At 39.8% G+C, this 25197-nt stretch overlaps 1 protein-coding gene across 1 annotated transcript; it reads left to right on the forward strand.

Annotated features, from left to right (window-relative positions):
• The first annotated feature begins 578 nt into the window (after nt 1-578).
• gfod1 (glucose-fructose oxidoreductase domain containing 1) lies at nt 579-25154 on the forward strand. The gene is made up of 2 exons (XM_057322125.1): nt 579-1461; nt 18514-25154. Exons 1-2 carry the CDS (start codon nt 1209-1211, stop codon nt 19434-19436), a joined length of 1176 nt encoding a protein of 391 aa, XP_057178108.1. The 5' UTR covers nt 579-1208; the 3' UTR covers nt 19437-25154.
• Nucleotides 25155-25197: the final 43 nt, after the last annotated feature.

Raw genomic sequence — 25197 nt, forward strand, 5'->3', positions numbered from 1 at the left:
GTGTTTACAGTCTGCTCCACACGCACAACACATGATCCACAACATGGGTTCTCTATGTGGGATGTTATCTTTGAAATGGATTTAACAGGTTTAATGGTAAACAGCTGGTGGATCATCATAATGATATTTGTAATGAAAATCACAGGACAATCAATTTTTTCATCAGGGGGTTTATGTTAGTTCAACTATTCTTAGGAAAAACAGATCACTCAAATATTCTATATAAGCTTGTTTTACAAAAATAATTCCCTTTAATTTTTCACTCTTGTGTGTCTCTACTTATCACCCACTCCATTTAAAACGTTTTAAACCAATAATGAATTATTTATCATAAAGAGTCTTTTCACTGCAGTCACCTGCTGCGATCAAACGAGCTGCTCTATCGAATCCTACTACAGCACAGGCTCGCCTCAAAAATATTCATTTCCTCATTCTGTCATCGCTAAGTAACCCTATTGGAGGTCCTCTAATTAATATTCAAAAGCCACGCCTTCACCAACGTATGATTTGCTGGCTGACCCAGCGCCCACTTACCATCGCAAATCAGATAGAGCTATCGACCCTACGTCACGATACGTAATTACAATTCACGTTCCAGGCCGTTGCCATAGTACGATTGGTCGCTTCGCTCTACGGTCGTGAAAGCGTTAACGGGGAGGGCGGAACTCCTGCACCGGCCGCAGTAGATGATTGCGATATATTGATATCGAGCGGTGCCGCGATGCTACGACGCTCGTCGGAGACACCAAAGCGACCCTTTTGAAAATATCATTAGGATATATAACGCGCTTCTGCGGACACGTCACATCATCGGTTTACCTCAGGAGAAATGCGCTCGCGTCCATCTGGATGAAACTGAGGCGACGCGACGCGGAGGTCGCGCGTCGCACAGATTGTGATGCGGACACGAATGATATTGTGAGCGTGATTTTATATTGTCGCGTGTTTACAGACCGGGGTCGTTTAGAGACGCGCGTCATTGCAGGTGGATGATAATGACGTGAATGCGCTCGTATTTTAATATATTTATAAAATCAGTCATTTTCATCTGTCGTTGGTCAGACGTACAGTGCATGCATGACGGGTTCTGGGTCAACTTGAGGTGTTTCGATCAGGGATGCGATGGATCCGCCCTCGAGAGGTTCGAACCCGTAGCCGTAGGGTGACCCGCGTGACGTCAGGTGTGTAACCGTTAGGCCGTGGCAGACATGTTACCCGGGGTGGGTGTGTTCGGTACCAGTCTGACAGCTCGGGTCATCATTCCCCTGCTGAAAAGTGAGGGCTTCGCGGTGAAAGCGCTGTGGGGTCGCACGCAGGAAGAGGCGGAGGAGCTCGCGCGCGAGATGAACGTGCCCTTCTACACTAACCGGATCGATGACGTGCTGCTGCATCAGGACGTGGACCTGGTGTGTATCAACCTGCCACCGCCGCTCACGAAACAGATCGCCGTCAAGACATTGGGTGAGCTGTGCGTACACACGCGCACGCGCACGCGCACACGCACACACACACACACACACCATGTCTTGTGTTGGCTTGTTGCTGTCAGCTGCAGGTTTTAGGTGCGGCTTCAGATCCGAGCGCAGCATCAGAACACAGACTGACGTGCATCAGCGTGCACACTATTGCAGCGTCATTATCTTCTCGTGATTCACTAACCCAAAAACATGCGGCTGGTTGAGGCCCAGCACGGTGAAACAACCTCATCATCATACACAATCCTGCTGAGACATGAAGCGAATGACATTTTAGAGATTAAATCGAGATTTGGCTGGAGTCTCAGACGTTTCTCCAGAGAAAAGATTCAAACTGTGCTCAAGTTTGGTCGACATTGTATACTCCTAAACTCTCACAGACTCATTTTCATGGAATTTGAGGAGAAACATCTGCGAAGTAAAGCAGTGATTCATGTCTACACCCTTCATCTAATCTGGTTAATCTTTAGGCTGAATGTAAACATCTCAGGTTTGTCTCGTTTGTGTCTCTGGGTCTGTTGTCGTGTCAGTAGAGCCGCACACACAGTCTGACACATGCAGGTGTCTAATAACAGTCAGAAATAACCTGTGAGTATGAGAATTATTCACCATAGAGGTTCAAGAACATGATCCTAAAAAAAGCTCATCATGTGACTGGATCATTATCCTCTCTGTCAGGACGTTACTGTCAGCTTCCTGAAGTGACTACTTGCCATGTGTTTCTATGATGTTACGTGTAATGGTGGCCCCAAAGGGATACTTCATCCAAGAATAAAAAATTCTGTCATCGTTTACTCACCCTCAGATTGTTCCAAACCTGTATAAATGTCTTTGTTCTGTTGAACACACAGGAAGATGTCTGGAAGATTGTCAAATCTCACCCCTCATTGACTCCCATAGTATTTATTTTCCCTGCTATGGCAGTAAAGTGTGGGTGAGATCTGACATTCTTCCAAATTTCTTCCTGTGTGTTTGGAGGTTTGGAACAATTTAAGGGTGAGTAAGTGATAACAGAATTTTCATTTTGGGGGAAGTATCCCTTTAAGCGTGTTGCTAAGCAGTTGATAGCAGTTCTGGGTGGTTGCTAGGGTGTTGCTAGGTGACTACTTATTGACCCAAATCATAACATCAGTGTATTTATCACAATCTTATGTTGCTTTTCTTTATGAGTACAGATATTTTTAAAGTAGCAATCCACCCGAAAATGAAGATGGATTCATTATTTAATCAGCCTAATGTCATTTCAAACCTGTATGAGTTTCTTCAGTGGAACACAAAAGAAGATATTTTGAAGAACGTTGATCACACTGAACCCCATTGACCCACTGAGACATTTCTCAAAATATCTTCTTTTGTGTTCCATTGAAGAAAAAGTCATGAACCATATGAGGCCGGACGATTTTATTAAGCTTAATTTTCCTAAACTGTTAAGTTTACTTGGACAATGGCATCATCCACTTTGTGATGTTTAAAGAAAAATAGCTTGAATACACTACGAGTCAAAAGTGTTTGCCGAATCCATAAATGTAAATGTTCTCGTTTGTGTGTGGGGCGTCGAAACACACACGTCACACGAGTTTCCACACGCCTCTGATGATATCACAACATGTTTGCCTTGTATTTTTAACACCTTCTTGTAAAACGAGACTAAACGAGATTGTTCTTGGGGAATGTTATTGAATCTGTAACTGAATATGTTAAACAGACCAAAGTTTACATTGCTCGAGTTGTAAAATGTCAATAAACGTGGTAAAAGACTGTTGTTAGTCTTTGGCTTTAAGTACACATGTACATTTAAGATGCAAATTATTTTTGAGACCTTGATTAGATATCTTCTGCAACTGATGAAGACTTTTGTGAGGTTTTTGCCTTGCTTTCTCGGGAGAAATATATGAGACTAAAGAAATTGCGAATATGCTTATAACCAAACAGTTCTTGGACCCCATTGACTACCATTGTAGGAAAAATGACTTTATTTTGTTCTGTTGAACACAAAAGAAGATATTTCGAAGAATGTAGGACAGCAAACAGTTCTGGGGCACTTTTGACTACCAATGTCGTTTTTTCTACTATGGTAGTCAATGGGGTCCAAGAACTGTTTGGTTACAAGCATCCGCCCAAATAACTTTCTCTGTGTACAATCAAACAAAGAAATGTATACGTGTTTGGAACAACTAGAGAGTGAGTCATTCATGGCAGAATTTAAATTTTTGGGTGAAGAGATCTGCGATTTCTCTTTCTCAGTGGAAATCATGAGGCACTTGTAGAAATGAAAGTGTCATTTCTCTTCCTCATCTGAAGGTGCCGGGCGGCTGTTATCACATCACAGTTTGTCTGTGTACTTAGTATGGCGTGTTGGTAGAGATAATGAGCTGCCCGGAGCTGGAATGTGAGTTTGTGGTGATCTCTGATCAGATCTAATGAGACTGGCCGTAGTGACAGAAGTGTGTTTAAAGTCATGATTGCAGATCCATGTGACACGTGCGGTCACAGTATGATGTTCCTGTTTGTCCTGCTGGACTGCATTTGAGCGACTGGATCTCTGTTGTCATTCTTGGAATTGTTCTTAAGGAGTTTGTCTTATTCAAACCTTAAGCAGTTTCTTTTATGTACAGCTAGTGGATTGTTGTAATGAAATACATCAAAAACCGATTCACAGTGGTGAATTTATGAAATTTACATTTAGTCATTTAGCAGACGCTTTTATCCAAAGCGACTTACAGAGAGTTCAGGGAGCAATAAAGCGATATGTCATACAGAAGCAATAATACAATAGGTGCTAATACCAAGTTACTAGCACATTTATAATGTGAGCTGTCGATTTCACAGAAAATTTTAGATTTTACTTTAACCCACAAATGCGTAAAATAATCTGCAAGATTGCATTTTGAACAGAGATGGCGATAGAGATGCAAACTTTAGGGATCACAATTTTGAATCCATTAAATGAGTTTTTTTTTTTTTTGTTTCTCAGTCTCAGACCGATGTTAAGTGTAAAGGCTTTTGTTTTTTTTGACGCTGACTTCTGCATCTAATTTCATAGACAATTTTCTTGATATATACAGGTGCTGGTCATATAATTAGAATATCATCAAAAAGTTGATTTATTTCACTAATTCCATTCAAAAAGTGAAACTTGTATATTATATTCATTCATTACACACAGACTGATATATTTCAAATGTTTATTTCTTTTAATTTGATGATTATAACTGACAACTAATGAAAATCCCAAATTCAGTATCTCAGAAAATTAGAATATTACTTAAGACCAATACAAAGAAAGGATTTTTAGAAATCTTGGCCAACTGAAAAGTATGAACATGAAAAGTATGAGCATGTACAGCACTCAATACTTAGTTGGGGCTCCTTTTGCCTGAATTACTGCAGCAATGCGGCGTGGCATGGAGTGGATCAGTCTGTGGCACTGCTCAGGTGTTATGAGAGCCCAGGTTGCTCTGATAGTGGCCTTCAGCTCTTCTGCATTGTTGGGTCTGGCATATCGCATCTTCCTCTTCACAATACCCCATAGATTTTCTATGGGGTTAAGGTCAGGCGAGTTTGCTGGCCAATTAAGAACAGGGATACCATGGTCCTTAAACCAGGTACTGGTAGCTTTGGCACTGTGTGCAGGTGCCAAGTCCTGTTGGAAAATGAAATCTGCATCTCCATAAAGTTGGTCAGCAGCAGGAAGCATGAAGTGCTCTAAAACTTCCTGGTATACGGCTGCGTTGACCTTGGACCTCAGAAAACACAGTGGACCAACACCAGCAGATGACATGGCACCCCAAACCATCACTGACTGTGGAAACTTTACACTGGACCTCAAGCAACGTGGATTCTGTGCCTCTCCTCTCTTCCTCCAGACTCTGGGACCCTGATTTCCAAAGGAAATGCAAAATTTACTTTCATCAGAGAACATAACTTTGGACCACTCAGCAGCAGTCCAGTCCTTTTTGTCTTTAGCCCAGGCGAGACGCTTCTGATGCTTCCTGCTGCTGACCAACTTTATGGAGATGCAGATTTCATTTTCCAACAGGACTTGGCACCTGCACACAGTGCCAAAGCTACCAGTACCTGGTTTAAGGACCATGGTATCCCTGTTCTTAATTGGCCAGCAAACTCGCCTGACCTTAACCCCATAGAAAATCTATGGGGTATTGTGAAGAGGAAGATGCGATATGCCAGACCCAACAATGCAGAAGAGCTGAAGGCCACTATCAGAGCAACCTGGGCTCTCATAACACCTGAGCAGTGCCACAGACTGATCGACTCCATGCCACGCCGCATTGCTGCAGTAATTCAGGCAAAAGGAGCCCCAACTAAGTATTGAGTGCTGTACATGCTCATACTTTTCATGTTCATACTTTTCAGTTGGCCAAGATTTCTAAAAATCCTTTCTTTGTATTGGTCTTAAGTAATATTCTAATTTTCTGAGATACTGAATTTGGGATTTTCATTAGTTGTCAGTTATAATCATCAAATTAAAAGAAATAAACATTTGAAATATATCAGTCTGTGTGTAATGAATGAATATAATATACAAGTTTCACTTTTTGAATGGAATTAGTGAAATAAATCAACTTTTTGATGATATTCTAATTATATGACCAGCACCTGTATAGGCAGCAAAATATCCACACGAACACAGGTATTTTCAAAACCTGATTTGGCCGTTCGTCCAAACGCAAACGCAGTACTCGGTCACTGAAACCAAACTTTTTTGAAAACTCCTGCCAAGGTGAAGATTTTTATAAACTGGAGAAACTTTTTAGATACCGGAGATATGGCGTATGATGTTGGAATGCGTGGCGCTATCTCCTTTGTTTGACGACAGATTCAAGGCTTCTGATTGGCCAACACTGCTTCATGGTTAGGGTTATATCGCCACCTGTTGGTTTGGCATGCTTTTGACAGTGCTTTATAGCGCGTGGAGGCGTTTTCGTGTGGACGCGTTTTTTTTAAACGAAGAAGGAAAAACTGCGTTTACAAAAATACCGTGTACGTGTGGACTAAGCCTTAGTCTTGGTGACTTTTGACCTGTGGTATGTACGCACTCAGAACCCCTCAGCAACCATCTATCAATACCCCGGCAACCACCAACAGTGGTGAATGTCTGGGATGCTGTGGAAACTGATAATAGAGCTTCATTGTGTGCTTCAGTTGTGATTCACGATTCACACCTCTCATGCGGTTGATTCTTGCAGTTGTGAGTCAGCGGTACAGCGAGGTTTCAGGTGGAAAACAGGCCTCAGTCCACCGACACACACACACACTCTCGCTCATCTCATCTGCGCAAACTAATGAAGGGGGCAGCCAAGAATAGAGCAGTTTATTAGTGAACCACTGTGGGCACATGACTAAGTTTAGATATTTTTGTTGTTGTTCTATCCAAACTTAGACATGCTGTAATATAGATGTGCACCATACAGTGACTGTTAAATAAAAGAGAAGAGTCTAAATATTTGTTTTGTTATGCTTTTCTGTTATTTTAGAGGACAGGAAATTAATGTACATGAAATGCATTTGCTTAGGTTTTAGAACTCAACTTTTATTGTCACTGCAGGTAAATGATGTTTATAAAGCTTAGGTGATTGTTCTGGACATTGCACATTTAAGAACAACACATTTTTTCCAATTTGTACAAATATAATACACAATACACTTTACAACGGTATACATTATATATAAATAATACAGCGTGCAATATACATAAGCGATAGATCTATACATAAACACACAGACAGTACTGACAGTAGAATCAACAGTAAAATGCATAAACATACGTAACACAAAGAGAGTTGTGTTTCGAACTAAACACACCGTAATGTAAATCAGTCAATGTCAATGTCGTTGGCTTTAAAAGGGCAGAGACCTTCACGCTGCGGTTGAATGTTTGAAAACCAGAGCTTACACCCCTTCTGAGGGACCCCGGAGACTGAGTGATGCTTCTGTTTCTATACGGCCCCTGAATGCCAGCACTTGTTCAGGGAGTCCCTCGGACACCACGCTAAACCTTCCAAATCACTATTTACATGCTAATGGCTTCTGAGAGAGAGAGAGAGAGAGAGAGTCTCAGAGGTTCTGTGAAATTCTCTTTGTTGGCTCAAATGAATCGCTTGGCGGAGCTCTTTCAGTCTGATGTCTCCAAACATTGACAAGTGAGCATTCCTGAGTTACACCGCATCTGTGGATGCTTCTGCTTTCATCTTCATGTGATTCTCATCTGTTTTAGGCGGCTTTATGAGATGATAATGTAATAGTTGATAGGACTGTTTAATCATGCTAATAACATGAGTGTCATACAGCATAGGTGCTGAAAGAGTTGAGTATTTTTATTCTTATTCTTACTTCGTTAGAAAAGCCAAGTGCATTCTCACTTCCTGTGGTCTGTGACTACTACATCCTGTTCTCTGAGAGTAGCGTTTGAGGAGTGGTGCATGGTATGAGTGCGTGATGATGTCACAGGAAATGGGAGACAGGAAGTGTTCGGTGATGCTAATGCAATCTGCAGGCAGTGAGTCAAGTCTTGTTTTGCTTTCATTGTCTTAATATGGCAAGACGGTCAAACCTCATTCACCCCACAACGTCTGATAACATCCTTCCTGTTCTCACACTGACCGTATATGGGCGTTGCACTTTTTAGTTTGTTTTATGTAAAATAATAATACGTTTCAATAAGTTTCATTCATTCGAAAAATCATTATTGCACTGCCTTGAGTTTGTTAGGGTTTAGTTTCTTTTGCTTGTATGTGTAACCTGTATTTTAAACAATTTGTTTTAAAGAGTAAATATTCCTTGAAGTCCTATTTTGGTTTATGGAGTGTCCAACAACAAGTTTACATACATACAATGTGTAAAAACACTATTATTTTGTTATAATAGGCAGTTATTCTTACCTTACTTCTTGACTGACTCTCAAATGATTGGTTCTGCGAATCATCCGTCTAATCCCCTCCTTTCTGTCAGCCTACTCTGATCTGACTGGTCAGATGGTCTAGTCTGCTGTGATTGGTCTACCGCGAACAAGGCTCACGAGCTACAGTGTTTGGGGGAGAAGAGTGAAGTTTTCGCAGGCAGTTCTAGCAATCGTAGGCGGGGACTATATGTAGTGACGTAAATCCGCGGCGGTTCGCAAATCGGATTAGGCCACGAATCGTTTGCGTGATTCAGAGTCGACTCCCTTTTTTCCAAGCTAATAACTTTATTCATTCACCTTCGGCTTTACAACTTGGCAGACTGCTTACATTCACACACAGCAACATTACACACTGCATGACATGTAATTTACATGATCGTAATATGTACTCTTTAAATGTGTACCAAATATTTGTGGGTTCAGAGTAGGGGTTGAACGACCTTAGATTTTTTGAGGTCGACTATTATGTGATAAAACGTGTGTACAGACCAAACTTCCCTGACATTTACAACAAGTCAACTGAAAGGGTCATGTGCACTAATAGATGAAACAACAGAAAAATGTGTTGAGTTTGTTTGTGACGGCCTATGACTTTAGAACAACGTCAATATATTTATTAGCCTAAAAGGTCGTACACACCGGGACGCTAATCTCACTCGCTTATCGCCAGCATTTTTCCTGACGTTTTTCGGCATTCATACCCAAACAATTTTCACTAGCGATGAGCCGAGTGACATACAAATTCACTCCCTGACATAGATGACGCTTAATGAAAAACATAAATGCCCCGGGAACACAAGGTGGCGCTGCGTAACTTTATGCTTCTGACACTCGCTTGTCACACAGAAGAAGAATTCATCTTGCTTCCTCTTCGTCAATGTGTGCTCGGCAAGACCGTTTTGTGCTTGAGTGCCACCAAGTCGTGTTTTACTGTAACTTCAGCAGCTCCAGGCACGTGAACAAAAGGGCCAATCTCATTGGTCAGCCAGTTTTTAACGTGGCGCGTCAAACAAACAAAAAAGATCCCGAGGCGTTTAAAAAAAACGACGCTTTTACGCCTGCTGTTTTGCACGCCGGCGTCACACTCACATTGGCACCCTTCGTTTAGTTACGAGGCGTTAAACGATTATCGGTCCGGGTGTGGACAGGCCTTCGTGCAGCAGACGCTTTATCATAGCGGACTTACAAACGCAGCACCTCAGTGACACAGCAGCCAATATGAGAAACATTTTTATTTATTCCGTTTCTTTCATGTTTTATTAAATGGGGAACAAGTACAAAAATAGCCTATAATATTAAAAGGTCTGCGTTCGTGCAACCCCTTCAGAGTAGAAGAATTAATACATAAAAATGACAACACCTCTTTATAGTGTAGAAATTCAAATCAATTCACGTGTTTATTTGATTTCTTGGGAGTAAATGTTTTGATTTAGCTTTTTTCGACTCTATACAACTATTCCAGTTAATAAATATGAAGCAGTTTGCATTGTGGGATATGTGCTCTTCCAGGTCTTTCTTGTAAACAGGTTATATGTTATTTCACCATTGTCAGCAGACTGGGACCGGGAGTTTAGTTCCCTGAAAAGAAGTCTTGTACAAACTTTCCAGACATGTCTAAAATCTACCGTGTGCTGTTGTACCCAACAAAGAATATTCCAAACTAGATAAAAAACTTGAAAATGATGACAAAAGGTGTATGACTTATTTAGTCCAGACCTAAAACACACTCCCTCACCCCAGAGTTTTGAATGTTTAGGCACTTTGCAATAAAGTTTGGACCTGCCAATCTAAAGACAGCATTCAGGCTCACAGTGACCTTTGACCAGAGATAAGATGAAGGTTTGCATGAAAACACACATGATGTATGATTAATGAATAATTATCTGTACCAGAGCTGCACCAAGAGAAAATTCATCTATTGAATCTACAGTATATGTAAACTTCATCATCTACTTGATTGAAGATGAGATGAATATTAGATCTATGTGTCTCAACTATTGCTTGGTTATTATAAGACATGGTTCCTATCAATAACAAAACATCACATTTAGGTGTCAGAATGATGGAGTCACATTCATCAAATTCCCCTAAAACGTCTTTGACATAATTGATTGTTTTGACACGTATAATGGTGGATGAATTGGAACGGGACGGTTCAGAGTGAATGCACACGCAGTTAATCGTGTCCGCCCACCATCTGTGCATTTTCATGATAGAGGATAACAAAGGAACGCTGAATTTGTGTGATTTATGAATATATCTGCGCAGTCTCTCTGTACGTCTGGCGTGTGTTTTATTGCAGTATATAATAAGCGTGTTGTTTTACTAAGATGAATATTAAATGACATAGTTGTGATGTGTGTAAATGTGTGTGGTTTCTGTGTTGTGTAGTGATGGAAACAGACTCTCGGATGTTGAGCGACTCGGAGCTTCAGTCAGCAGAAACGTCCACATCTCTCTGCTCTGTTGTGTTCTCTGCTCAGCATTGATTCTCAATAGCAAATAGTTCCAAAGATTTAAAGGGGTAGTTTAACTGAAAATGAGAATTCTATCATCATTTCTTCATTCTCATGTCATTTCAACTCTGTATGAGTTTCTTTCTTTTCAGAACACAAAAGAAGATATTTTGAAGAATGTTGATAATCAAACAACACTGAACCCCGTTGACTTTCATTGTATGATCACAAAACCACTGAGACATTTCTCAAAATATCTTCTCTTGTGTTCCACTGACGAAAGACTCTCATACAGATTTACAAACCTCTGTGTGTTGTTTGTGTCTATAAACTCATATAAAGGAATGAGCAGGTAAACCGTGTATTTATTGTGGTATTGTTGTTGTTGTTGTGAGGTTTTAGTTCAGCTGATGTTTGTTCTGGCCTGTGTGTGGAGTATTGTGCTTGATAACATGACAGATGGATATCATGATTTTTTTGTGGTGTGACTTCCCGCCTTTGTTTATTTCTGGTATATGAAGATAGATTCAGTTCATTGTGTTGTGTGTCACGAGGAAAACAAACCAGACTGTGTCTCACTAACCACATAGAATGGAATACAAGCTGAACCGTGTGAACGTGTGTGTGTGTGCGCGTGTGTGTGCGTTGGTGTACAGTCTCTCCAGTGATTTATAATTCAATCTCAGTAATGGCTTTTCACTGGCTGTCAGAACAGACGTCTTGATGTGATGCTCTTACATTGTGTCTGATGTGAATGAATGAATGAATGTCAAAGGTTTATTATTCAGTGATACACAGAATTCTCAGTCATACCTGACTCGTTCACATCTCTGCAGCAAGCAATATTTACATTTGTTAACTTGATAAGCAGCTTATTTTATTAAGAGCCAGTATTGACCTGCTGAAATTTATTTTTAGGGACAATATTTTACCTTTATGACAGCCTGTTTTTCTAATCACATTTAATCTGTTTATTTATCAGTTTAATTGATTTCCTTAAATGTTCATTTCAAACAATGATTTAGGTCTTACCTCCTTAAAGCGGCAACGGGCAACCTTTGCTCACTGTTGCCCCACGTGGTTGATAAGCGGAATTGTCTGTATGCAGTGTCGTAAAAACTGTTGCAAAGATTTCCCGCTGGCAGCTCAATACACGTGAGTTTGTTTACTAAGCCGACGGACCCAGATACGTCGTTCAAACTATGTCCACCGATCAGGTAAAGTAGTCTGTGTTACCATATGTTCTTCGTATATCAGCACAAAGATTTATGTATCGTAAGTAGTCAACTCTACGTGTTCGAAGCAAGGTTACCAACTTATTCTGGTAACTTTGGCCAAAAAATATGTTTTATTATGTTATTCATAAACTGTATATGTAACTGTACTGTTTTTGAAATCAGCGTTTCATCTTCATTGCATACCACACGGGTGCCAACACTATGGGCTGTACTACAGGGCTATACTACAACCTCAAAGTAGACTTGGGGGTAGCAGCTGATTGTTAGAAGTTAGCACAGAGCGTGCTAGCTACATGGAACATTTGTATTTACCCGAAACACAACGCATGGACTTGAATGTGTTTTGTAACCTATAGTACTTTTCTTTTGTTATTATATCGGAAGTCACTAAACACAATCGCGACCAGACGTTGTGTTTTGTGTAATATATGTAATAACTACAGTCAACTCGGTATGAAAACAGCGCATAGCATGTACATATATATAACGACAACATTAGCCTAATCAACGATTGAACTGTTCAACATTCACGTGGTTTACTGGTCTGAACAAAATAATCTGCTACTTTTTACCACAACACGTTTAGTGTGGTTGTTTAGTCTTTATTTACAAGCACTACACACATTCATGACGAGACACAACAACATGCTAGCTATCGACACCGGCAACCATATATTATCTCTCAGCTACCTTACGCTTATAAAGTGTGAACCGGTGTTGCGCCAATGACACAGACTAATAACAAATACGTTCAAAGGTACAGGACCGTAACAAAAAATGTACAAATAACACTTACAAATCCAGGAGCAGGACCGCTAGGTCTGCATCCCTTTTGCAACCCGTTGCCTCTTGCTGCTCGCGCCACCGAGTGTAAGCCCGTCCGATATTGCTTCGTGACCGGCCTCGTGTCCGATCACTCTCTCACTTTCTTTTCTTTGCTTCCTCCGACAAAACGCTCATTGGTTTTTTGCTGGCTCTGCCATGGTGATGTTTTGGATAGTTTCGTCTTACTGTTAGCTCTGCTGTTGGCTAACTTCTCCCAGGCTACGAGTAAAACGTGACGTATGCCGTAAAGCAGGGGATAGGCGGGGCTTGTACCGACCCGAACACCAAAGTTACAAGTGCAATTTCAGCCGATAGGAGGCTGCTCAGGTAGCAACGGCAGTAAAATTCGTCAAGTTAAAAGTTGCCCTACCACTAAAATAATTTTAGAGAAATTATTTTAAGGTCAAAAAGTTGCTCGTTGTCACTTTAAAAATAACCACGCAATTGTCTTCAAATTCATTTCCATTTAATTTCAAAGGTTAAAGTAAACGATAGCTACTGTTTAATGATGTAATCTTTGTTAATATAAATAATTCCTTTTTGGGTTGAATAAATATGTTTGTTTTTAGTTGTTGGCAGTATGTTGCTCTATGGTTGCTCTAAGGTGTTGTGTTTTTACAGCAATGGTTGCTACGGGTTGCACTGGTTGCTGGTGGATGCTAGGGTGTTGTTTACTGGTCTGAGCGTGAATCAAGAGTCCTGACCCAAATCTTTGTGATATTCTGAATTTCTGATGTTCAGATTTGACTCTGTTCTCTCATCGCATCTCTTTCACATCTGAAGTATAAGAGTGCAGGATTTTTTTTTAGAAATGATTGCATGCAAACACCATTAAAAATACACAGTATGATGTGCAGTATTGACTTTGCTCAAACATCAATTATTGAGAGAGAGATCATTATATATGAAGATGCAGAAACCCAGCTCATGCAGTCTTGTTTAGTTCACTATTTAAAGAAATTGTACAAATCTCTGTACAAAAACCTGTAAATTTAACATTGTAAAGGATGTGTTGTGTGTCTGTGCGAGTATAATGTGCATTAGTAGTACCGTTCAAATCCCCAGAGAGAGAGAAAATGCAAAGCCTTGCTATCCTCACACACTAATGAGCTCTCTCGCTCTCTCTCTCTCTCGCTCTCTCTCTCGCTCTCTCTCTCTCGCTCTCTCGCTCGCTCTCTCTCTCTCTCTATGTATTGTTATGGTTGGAGGTCTCTAAATGATTGTGTTGTTAGTTGGGCGTTACTCTTCCTTGATTCTGTGACAATGGCTTATCAAATGAACATTCTGGAGGAGGAATTTGTGCATATTTGTTATAGTAATATGTTTGAGTTATGCTCAAACTTTTCAGATCAAGTTCCACCTAATGACCACCACAGACAATCATACGAATAAAGACTCAAATTAATAGACTAGTAGAGCTGTGAATCTTTATCTTTACACCCCGTCCTCAAATTCTAATCTAATACAAACATTTTTTTATTTACCAGCTGTTTTTAAACTAAAGAACATGTTTTTTCCATGTTTTTCTAGTTAGTCAGCAGTAATAGTGAACACAAAACATTTTTCTGTAGTGTTCAGTAACAGTTTTCTTATGGGGTATTTACTAACTTTGTGGGGACTTGCAGAAACACTACAAACTTATATTAAAGATAAACAATGTGGAAAGAATATTTAACACAGAAGATACATAAATAAAATATACGTTTACGTAAACATCAAGAGAACAGCTGTATATAACAAACAGAGACTCACACTTTACTGCAGTGGCTCTTGTCAAAATACATCGCAACACGCGCTTCATTGATTTAACCTCGAGTAGATGCAGACGCGTGTTGAATTAGCGCTTTACAGCAATAACAACAGATTTAAACAGTTGTTCAATTGCATAAATACATAAGAAACGCAATTTACACGCAGCTCGTCGGAAGAGAGAGTGAGATCACAAGCGTCTGTCTGCTCCCGCTCTGTGTTTGAGCTGCCCGTCACATGCCTGAGCTACATCGACCAATGATAAATAAACAATCATTCATACACAACTATATTAAAATTGCACATAGGCTGAGATGTATTCCGTATTTATCAATCATGTATTAAACATTTGAAATTGTATTTAAAACACAAAATGTAAATTACTCCCTCCACAAAAAATGAAGAATGCCCAATTTTTACCATAGTTTATTCCATATTTAATAGAAATCAGACTTTTTAATTCAACATAATATTGCAAATAATAAAACAAATGAAAATGTCATGGACAAAAATGATGGGACCCCTAACCTAATATTTTGTTGCACAACCTTTAGAGGCAATCACTGCAAGCAAAGGTTTCCTGTAGCTCTCAATGAGACTTCTGCACATGTTAAAAGGTAGTTTGGCCCACTCTTCCTGAGCAGACTGCTCCAGCGGTCTCAGGTTTGATGGGTGTCTTCTCCAGACTGCAAGTTTCAGCTCTTTCCATAGATGTTCCATAGGATTCAGATCAGGACTCTTCAGAACAGTCCAGTGTTTTGTTCCTATCCATTCTTGGGTGATTTTAGCTGTGTGTTTTGGGTCATTGTCCTGTTTGAGGACCCATGACCTGCGACTGAGACACTGGGCAGTACGTTTCGCTCCAGAATGCCTTGATAGTCTTGAGATTTCATTGTGGCCTGCACAGATTCAAGGCACCCTGTGCCAGATGCAGCAAAGCAACTCCGAAACACAACCGAGCCTCCTCCATGTGTCACTGTAGGTCTGGTGTTCACTTCTTTCAAAGCTTGATTTTGTCCTCTGTGAACATAGAGCTGATGTGACTTGCCAAAAAGCTCCAGTTTTGACTCATCTGTCCAAAGGACATTCTCCCAGAAGGATTGTGGCTTGTCAATAAGAATTTTAGCAAATTCCAGTCTGGCTTTTTTATGTTTTTCTTTCAAAAGTGGAGTCCTCCTGGGTCTTCTTCCATGCTCAAAAAGCGACGGCTGGTGCAATCAGAAACGGACGTACCTTCACCTTGGAGTTCAGCTTGTATCTCTTTGGCAGTTCTCCTTGGTTCTTTTTCTACCATTCTCACTATCCTTCTGTTCAATCTGGGGTGGATTTTCCTCTTGTGGCCGCACCCAGGGAGGTTGGCTACAATTCCACGGACCTCAAACTTCTTAATAATATTCTCAACTGTTGTCACAGGAACATCGAGCTGCTTGGAGATGGTCTTGTAGCTTTTACCTTTACCATGCTTGTCTATTATTTTCTTTCTGAGCTCCTCAGACAACTCTATCCTATGCTTTCTCTGGTCCATGTTTAGTGTGGTGCACACAATGATACCAAACATTCACAGTGACTACTTTTCTCTGTTTAAATAGCTTGAATGACTGATTACAAGATTGGATACATGTGTGATACTAATTAAAGAAACCAATTAGTTTGAAATATCACTATAATTCAATTATGTTTGATCTTTTCTAAGGGGTACCAACAAATGTGTCCAGGCCATTTTAGAATATCTTTGTAGAATAAGCAATAATTAATCTCTTCCACAGCTTCATTGCTTTATTCTATGACATACCAAAGGCATGCAAGTATACATGATACAATAGCTTTTAATTTCATCACTCTTCAGGAGGAATGAAGCATTATTTCAATGAGCTGTAAGCATAGGCGTAATTTGCGGGTGGATGGGTGGGTCAAGTTAATTTTGTCCCCACCACTTATTGTAAGAAATAAAAAATACGGAGCGTCTATTTACCGTGCAAGTAGCCCGCTTTGTAAGCGGAGGCTATTTATACTAACTCCACCCATCAGTTTCAGATTGGAATAGACAAAATGTAATAAAGGCGCACAAAGCTTAATTGCTCCGGTGGCGTAGAGCGTAAAGCAAGTGTTACCTCCTTCATGTCGTCGTGGGTTCGCGACTGCAGTTTGCTGAACTTTTCCCTATCACATATCAGATTGTAAAGGTATTTATTTTTAATAAAATGATGAAAATATTTGAAAATGGCTGTTCAAGTCATACATGTACCAAACATTTTGCGCTTAATTGCACTTTGGTGCTATATATTCGTCCTTATTGTTCTCGACATGCGGTTGCTATCGCCTATTGCAAGATTAATTACATTTTGATACTTGATAGAAAACTCCAATAAATGGAAAAAGTCACAACTTTGTAGTTTCATGAGTTCAAAACAAAATTTAGAAAGTTTGTTGTTTATTTGTAGCCTATCAGGCAATGCCCTTAGTAATTAGTGAAAATAAGATTTTTTTAAAGATATTATTTTCCATCTGTTTCCCCTGTATACTTGAATGTTTGTCCTGATTAGCAGGGGGTTGTCAAACTCTCAATCCTTGACCCACCGACAGGTCATCTGTGTCAAACACCAAATTTTTAACATGGGGAAAACACACATTCGTTTCAGTAGTTTTTATTTTATCACGAATTAATACGTTTATTTACGTACGGCAACAGCCATCCTTACATATAATAAAGCACAACATGCTTTAAATTATATATTGATGAAAACATGATATAGTTTAAAAACAAATGGAAGCAGATCTGATATGTGCAAATTTAGAATAGTGAGATCAGCGGATCCGAACCTGCTTCATCGCAGTGTCAATATTATTTGTCATGTGTCTTTCACACTAACGTTACACCACTGAAGCCGTCGATAAAGCGGCGCGGTTTTTATACTGTTTTCTGGAGGAGTCACCTACATGTTTCGCGCTTGTGACGTCCATGAATATTCCCAACGAGTTCTTACAGAAACAATTTATTAAAGTATGTTTGTGTCGTCTTTGTCCCCACCACTTTTCAAAACAAAGTTACGCCACTGACTGTAAGGGTACCAACACATTTGAGCACGTCTGTAGAGTTTTACATTTTCTGTCGTGTCACGCACCACCAGGGTCTCTTCAAGTACCACTAGTAGAACGTGTACCACAGTTTGAGAACCGTAGTTATCGTATATTTGTATAAGTGTGTTTCATTCTAGACATTATGAACACTAGTTAAACACTGAAGATGTTTGTCTTGCACTGAAAATGTTATCTCTACTGCAACACATAATTTACTCCAAATGGGTCAGATAGATTTATTTTCAGACTCTGGTGCTGTCTTTGAGAGTTTAGTGTGTGTGTGAGATGTCATCTCTGGATCCTTCATCGATCAGGCCCTTCAGGAACAGGCTTTGTGGAATTAGAGACATTCCAGACCCACTACTGGTCATTTATCAACCAGTTAAACCAGTTTCATCGAACTGGCAGTGTCTCCACTCTCCACCATTATAAATATATGCATCTCATGCAGTTTGATGATAACCAACAATATGAGAGATATTTATTTATCATGAGAGCTCATCTGTCACATTCTTAATATTTCTGTTTTATTATTTTTCAGTGTACCATCACTTATGAAATTAGTCATTCATATTCTGTAAAAGTTTGCCATCTGCAGGGCTGTGGAAGAAGTGCAATGAAAGAGAAAACATCCCTTCTTCTCCTGCTGTGACCTGTTAAAAAATGAACCATGTCTTTCCTCTGCTGACAGATGTCTGTAATCTCGTCTTTGTCATGGTGGAAAATAAGCTGATATATGAACGCCACATCTAACTCTTTCATTTTCCTTCTAGGTATTGGAAAAAACGTCATATGTGACCGGACGGCCACACCACTGGATGCCTTCCGCATGATGTCAGCAGCGCAGTACTACCCTAAACTGCTCAGCATCATGGGTAACGTGCTGCGCTTCCTTCCTGCCTTCGTCCGCATGAAGGAGCTGTTGGAAGAAGGTTACGCGGGGGAGCTGTTGGTGTGCGAGGCGCAGGTGCACGCCGGCAGCCTTCTCGGCAAGAAATACAACTGGAGCTGTGACGACCTGATGGGCGGAGGAGGCCTTCACTCGGTGGGCAGCTACATCATCGACCTGCTGACGTTTGTGACCGGCCGACGAGCGGCCAAAGTTCACGGCTTCCTCAAGACTTTCGTCAAGCAGACGGACCACATCCGAGGCATCCGGCAGATCACCAGTGACGACTTCTGCACCTTTCAGATGGTGTTGGACGGAGGCGCCTGCTGCACCGTCACGCTCAACTTTAACGTCCCGGGTGAGTTCAGACAGGAGGTGGTGGTCGTGGGAACAGCCGGTAGGCTGACGGTGTCCGGGACAGACTTGTACGGTCAAAAGAACGACGGTGAGAGTGGGCAGGAGCTCTTGCTAAAGGACGACACACCCGTGGGAAACGCATCTTTACCGGACAAGGCGTTCCAAGACATCCCGTCTCCGTACCTCACCGGCACCATCTGCATGGTTCAGGCGATACGGCAGGCCTTCCAGGATCAGGATGACCGGCGCACGTGGGACGGTCGGCCACTTACGATGGCCGCCACCTTTGAGGATTGTCTGTACGCTCTTTGTGTGGTGGACACTATTAAAAAGTCCAACCAGTGTGGGGAGTGGCAGAACATCGTGGTGATGACGGAGGAACCGGAGGTGAGCCCCGCCTACCTGATCAGCGAGGCCATGCGGCGCAGCAGGATGTCGCTGTACTGCTAATGCACCTCACTGGATCTAGAGAAATGCAAAGCGCTAGTAAAGTTGCACATTTTGTGTACATATAAAGAGGTGAAAGTCAGTCACTCAAATGGATTACAACTGCAAACGTTAGTTTTGTTGGATACACAAGCTGGAAAGACTGATACCCAACATCCACACACCTGATGACAGTGAAGCCATGCGCCTTTTCTTGTCGCGTGGACTTCATCTGAGTGTTTTTGTAGCGTGTGTTTGTCTGGTTACAAAAGTGCATTGTGTGGCTGCTAGGCCTCTTAGCTTATGCAATAATCTGCCTGTGAAAAGCAACACAACATCAAACTTTGGCGTAACACAAGGTCTTCGTTCCCGTGACATTTCTATTCACAGAGCAGCATGCTAACATGCTAAATAAGTTGTGCTGTTCAGTGTGGGTTCGGTTTAATGCCACACAATGTTCGTCTTGAGCTCTGCTCTCGTGCGCTTGTGTTAGCATGTCGAGCGTTTAATGTATTCACATGAACTCCAGCAGTCGACCGATAACATGCATGAAATCTGCAATGACACTCTTAAGAAACTGCTGTTTTGTGTAGTACGAGGTAGACGAAACACAAGAATATCGCTTCAGTATCGTTCAAACTGTATAGCTGCGGTATGTGCTGCAATAAGTCATTTTGTTTATTACAGGTGTAAGTGTACTGTAGTTTTATAGTCATTGGAAAAAGATTGGATGATGTAGACCAGTATCACGTGAGCTCTGTCTAATCCACCTTAGACCGGTTGCTTTTCAAATGGTTTTGTTTTAGGACCCAGATTTTACATTCAACTGAACAGAATACCAACATTGTTTTGCATTATCGTGCAAAGACAAACAAATATCCCCTTTGAATCAAACATTAAAGATGCAAACCGTAAGATTTTGGGAGAATAAAATTAAACAAAAATCAGATATTGAGCAAGTACATATAAAACTACATAAAGTAGTCTGCAGTTTTATTTTTCAAGCACAGATGGCGATAGAGAGACGGTAAGATCGTGATTGACTCTGATGCTGATGTGTTTATTTGATGTTGTTTATGTAGTCAGCTTTTAACATTTTCAGTAAAAGACATTGGAGACAGCAAGTGTATCCCATCATATTCATGCATGACATGCTTAAAGCCATTTATTTTTTGCAGTTTTAATGATTTCCCTTTGGTTTGGTTGTCAGTCCAGCAGATATGAACTGCTGTTTTCGACTGTTTCAGAACGTTGTTCTTCCTCGAGGGCTATTTCATGCTTGTGGCTGGAAGGGATACAGCTACATCCACTGGCAGGGCTTGACATTAAGCATTGTCATGTGGTTGCCCTTCGGACAAGTAAATTTGTCATTCACTTGTCCGAGTACAAAAATTACTTGTCCAAAGATAAAAAATGATATTTCATTTGAATTATAATATAATATAATCAATATAATTGTTTCGGATTGAGATTGGTCAAGTTTGATTTTAAGCATTTTAACTAGTGTCCGCTTTGGCTGCCTGAATTTGGTTATAGGCCTACTCTCCGTGACTGCTATAAAACAAAGGCAAGCAGGAATTATTATAAGTTATCTTTTTTTGCAATAGCACTGGTGCTAGAGAGGTTTAAAGTTTGGTAGCACAGGCAGAAATGTCCAAGTGTAGTTCATTATGATTAGGCAGATGACTGACAAAAGACATTAATGTTACATACAGATGGATAAATTAGGGCCATATCATTTTTAGATTACCTAAATTTGTTTTAATATTTCTAAATTCTGTGCTTTTCCTTTTTTACTATACAATAGTGGTATATTTGTCCACATAAATTACTGTAGTATAGGCCTACTATAGTATTTACTATAGGAAACTGCAGTAAAAATTCTTACTATATTGTTTTTGAACTTTACTGTAGTATACAGTGTTTATTAATTTACTACAAGGGCACTTCAGTTTTCAATAACAAATACTATAGTACACTACTGTATTTTTTTGTCTTGAGTGTTCAATTTAAGGGGACTTTTATTTTGACGGGTCTTCGGGAAGACGCTTGTTTGCAGATAGCTTCACTCAAACAGTAAAACGATAGTAAAATAAACTCTCAGAGCAACTCTGGAGATGAAGTTCATGTGTTCACATCCTCATACAGTGCAGACGCAGATAAATCCTCGACCATCACTCGTGTTGAATGTTAAACTGTGCACGTAATTCACTCAGACACGCAGAACAGCCAGATGACATTTAAATAACAGGATTCAGCTCCGCATTGAGGTGCGCTATTGATTATTGTCACACACAAACAAGCACAACCACGACAAACGGACTTCACACAATCACGCAGCTCGGTCTAATGCACACATTCTTATTATTCTATATATATATATGTCGCACTGTTTTTCTTTTCCAAGTTACTTGTCCGGTCGGGCAAGTAAAATTCTCTCTCACTTGTCCCGGACAAGCGTTAATGTCGAGCCCTGACTGGGCATGCGCACTTCAATACCGCATCATTTTTGTCTCACTGACAACAGTTAATTACTATTTGTTTATTATTGTAAGGTTAGGTTTAGGATTGGGGTAGGTGAAGGCGTTAGCTAATGTAACTTTTTGTACATTTATGGCGAGATTTTGCATCACTTCCGACCGTAGCTGTATCCCTTCTAGCCACAACCCTATTTCATGCAGATTTATTGTGAAACATATATTTCACACGCTAAAGGACTGTCATGTGAATATGTGTGGTGTCATTCTGAAAATATGACACATGGAAGAACAGGATTTTAAATTCAGTCCTGAAATATTTTGGTATTTGTGCATCGACAAATATGTTAATAAAAATGGCGATAACTGACCTGCAAGTCATATTCTGTAAATGTCCTAAACAAGATGTTTTCTGAGCTCCATCCGGCTGCAAATGTTGACTGAAATCAGTTTAGTAACATCTGCTGTCGTTCATGCCTTTAGAATCACTGTGGATCTGCTCACTGTGTCATGACGGCTCTTCAGCAGCTTTATGACAAAAGACTTTAGAGAATTATTACTTGATATGTTTATTATTTTTTTGTCATGGCTGTATATTTTGTTCAAGTATTTTTTTGTGCTGCTTATAAAAACACCTGCTGTACATTACTGTAAACATGCCGTATGCAGTGTATGGATGTATTTATTATTCTCTTGAATGTTTCATATCGCATCAGGAAGTGTTTGTTTTGTGAAACGGGAAATAGATGCTGTTAAATGTTACGCTTCTTCAGGAAGTGATGTCACAAAGAGAACAGCAGAACTGTCCTGATTCCCTCAGAAAGGTTTGAGATGCATGTACAAGGAGAGTAAAACATTTTTAGAATAATTGAGTTAATATTTTGAAGTGTGTCATATTATATTTATTTTATTGTGGCAGATTCTGATATTTCCAATGATTCCCCGAAATGACATCCGGTAGCTTGCGTCAGGTTTTTTGTTTTTATATCTCTCATAAGCAGTCTGTGAATTAATTTGTCAGAGTGAATGACTCTCCTGTGGGTGTCATCCCAAAATCAAATATTTCAAATCTTTTGTTAAAATTTCATTTTTTAATTTCTGTATTTAGATTTTGGGATGATTTTATGGTGTTACTGACTGAATGAAGGATGTTTAGGGATCTTTGTAATGTTTTGTAAACTTCCAGATGTGAAGAGGAAGCTTTGGTGGATTTTGAGACGTGTCGTCACTGATTTAACATGGACAAACTCAACTGCTGATGTTTAACTTGCCTGTATCTGAACAAACTAATTTCAATATCAAACATAAAACTTGAAAATATGTTATAAATGGAAATGACTGTTCTTGTTCATGTATGCGAGCTGTTGGGCAGCGTGTGCAAACACACATGTTTGTAAGAAGAATTACGATATTAAAAACAAATGTCTTGATAGAATGTTTGATGCTGCGGATTTGCTGAGACGTAAACTTTCACTTTAAACTTTGATGAAAGTTTAATCAATTAAAACTCTTAAGAAATGCTTTTAAACATAATTATTTACTAAGTCACAGAAATTCACCGAATGTCTGGGTCATATTTTCTCCTCAAATCATTGAAATAAAAATATATGCTTTGCAAAAAGAAAATAAAGCATTTTGGGGCTGTTGAGAGATTTTTAGCATAATGAAATTATTTTTTTGGACGATGTTTCAGCACTTCTTATTTGCCTACTATACAGAGAAATCATCTCGTGGTCCTTAATGTCATGTAAAGAATGATTTTTTTGATAACTTGTATTTTTTTACATGTATAAAGTACAGAAACATCAGTATTTCTTCTGCTGCTTTTACTTTATGCTGATTTATAAATGCATTGTTTTGATAGTGGATAGTTTACATCATTGCCTTAAAGCAATAGACAAGTTCAGTTACTTCATTCAAAATACAAATAGTTTGTCTTTTTTATTTTAGGGTGAATGTGACCCTTTTATCTTACTCCCATCACCATTTCTTGTCAACTTGAAGACAGATGCCTGTTATTGAATAATAGACCCTGTCACATCAGCTTTTCAAGAGGGGGACCTGCTTTTGAACCTCAGCCTGTATCCTAGCAACCACAGTGCCAAACCCGCCCATCTTAAACATTAAACACCGACCACTCCTGATCTCTGTCGTTCTGTATGTGACCATCTGCACACAAATACAGGTTATAAATCTCAATTTCACAATGAACTCATAATGAATAAATGATGTAAGGAAGGTTTAAACACCTGTAGAGAATGTCCCAGTTTAGTTATTTGTATTGTCTGGTGTGTAACTATGGTAACTTTGTTGGTATGTTGTAGCCGGACGAGAAAATAAAACCCCTCATGACCAACACATCTCCCCCCCCCCAACAGTCCTGTCTATATCTAATGTAAGTTCAATTATTTTAGTAAATTCTGTGTGAATAAATGATGCTTTAATTTGAATGCAGTATGTTTTTATCCCAATAGATATAAGTAAATATAATCCTGTAGTCCAGCGATGAGAGAGCAAACACGTGTTTAGTTTGCAGATGTTGCCCATCAGTGCTGTATTGTGAATGCTTTATGGATGTTTTTCATGATATTTATTGTATTATATGTATATTGTGGACGCATGGACTCTTGTATATATTTTGGAGTGATGGACGTATTTATCGGTCCAGTAGTATGTACTGTACACTAGCAGCATCAGATTTGATATTTTCTTCGTCTGCTGTATGATGGATGTCAGAACTGACCCCGTGACTCTGTTTGATGTAAACTGAGACTCAATACCGGGCTGTTCTGGGAACAGCTGTCAGTGTTCCTCTGTGTCATATCTGTTCTCACTGATGCGAATGCACATGACACAACACGTGTGAGGAAATGTTTCCCAGAAAATCTCTGAGATGGTTTATAGTATCTGATGCTGTGCTTTCTATTAAATACATTCATATTCAAGTCCTTGAAGTATTCTCTATCTGTTTGTTTGTTTTCACAGCCTGTATATCGTCTCAAATGATGTTTCTCTGAACTGTAATGTATCGTAATATCTGTGTAATGTGTTTCAGCCCATCTACCAACATGATGTGATGAATTTATCTGCTGTATACTGACCTCTAGTGCAAACACACTGCATTCATTCAACTTACAACAGCTTTTTAATGTCCCATTTCATTCATTGAGTGACAAAGAAATGTGATGAGAAGTTCTTGATAATAATGAATCATTTTCATTATTCTTGCTTTCTGGTTCACAGACAACAGCACCTTACAATCCACCTGTCAAAGTAAAGCTCTGTGAGACGGCAGAAGATGTCAGAAT

Source organism: Triplophysa rosa, linkage group LG23 (genome assembly GCF_024868665.1).
Source record: "Triplophysa rosa linkage group LG23, Trosa_1v2, whole genome shotgun sequence".
NCBI lineage: Eukaryota > Metazoa > Chordata > Actinopteri > Cypriniformes > Nemacheilidae > Triplophysa > Triplophysa rosa.

Excerpts from the sequence above, each read along its gene's own strand:
- gfod1 (XM_057322125.1), top strand. The coding sequence starts at position 1,209 with ATGTTACCCGGGGTGGGTGTGTTCGGTACCAGTCTGACAGCTCGGGTC. Across the intron at positions 1,462-18,513 it reads GATCGCCGTCAAGACATTGG|GTATTGGAAAAAACGTCATA; the intron begins GTGAGCTGTGCG and ends TTTTCCTTCTAG.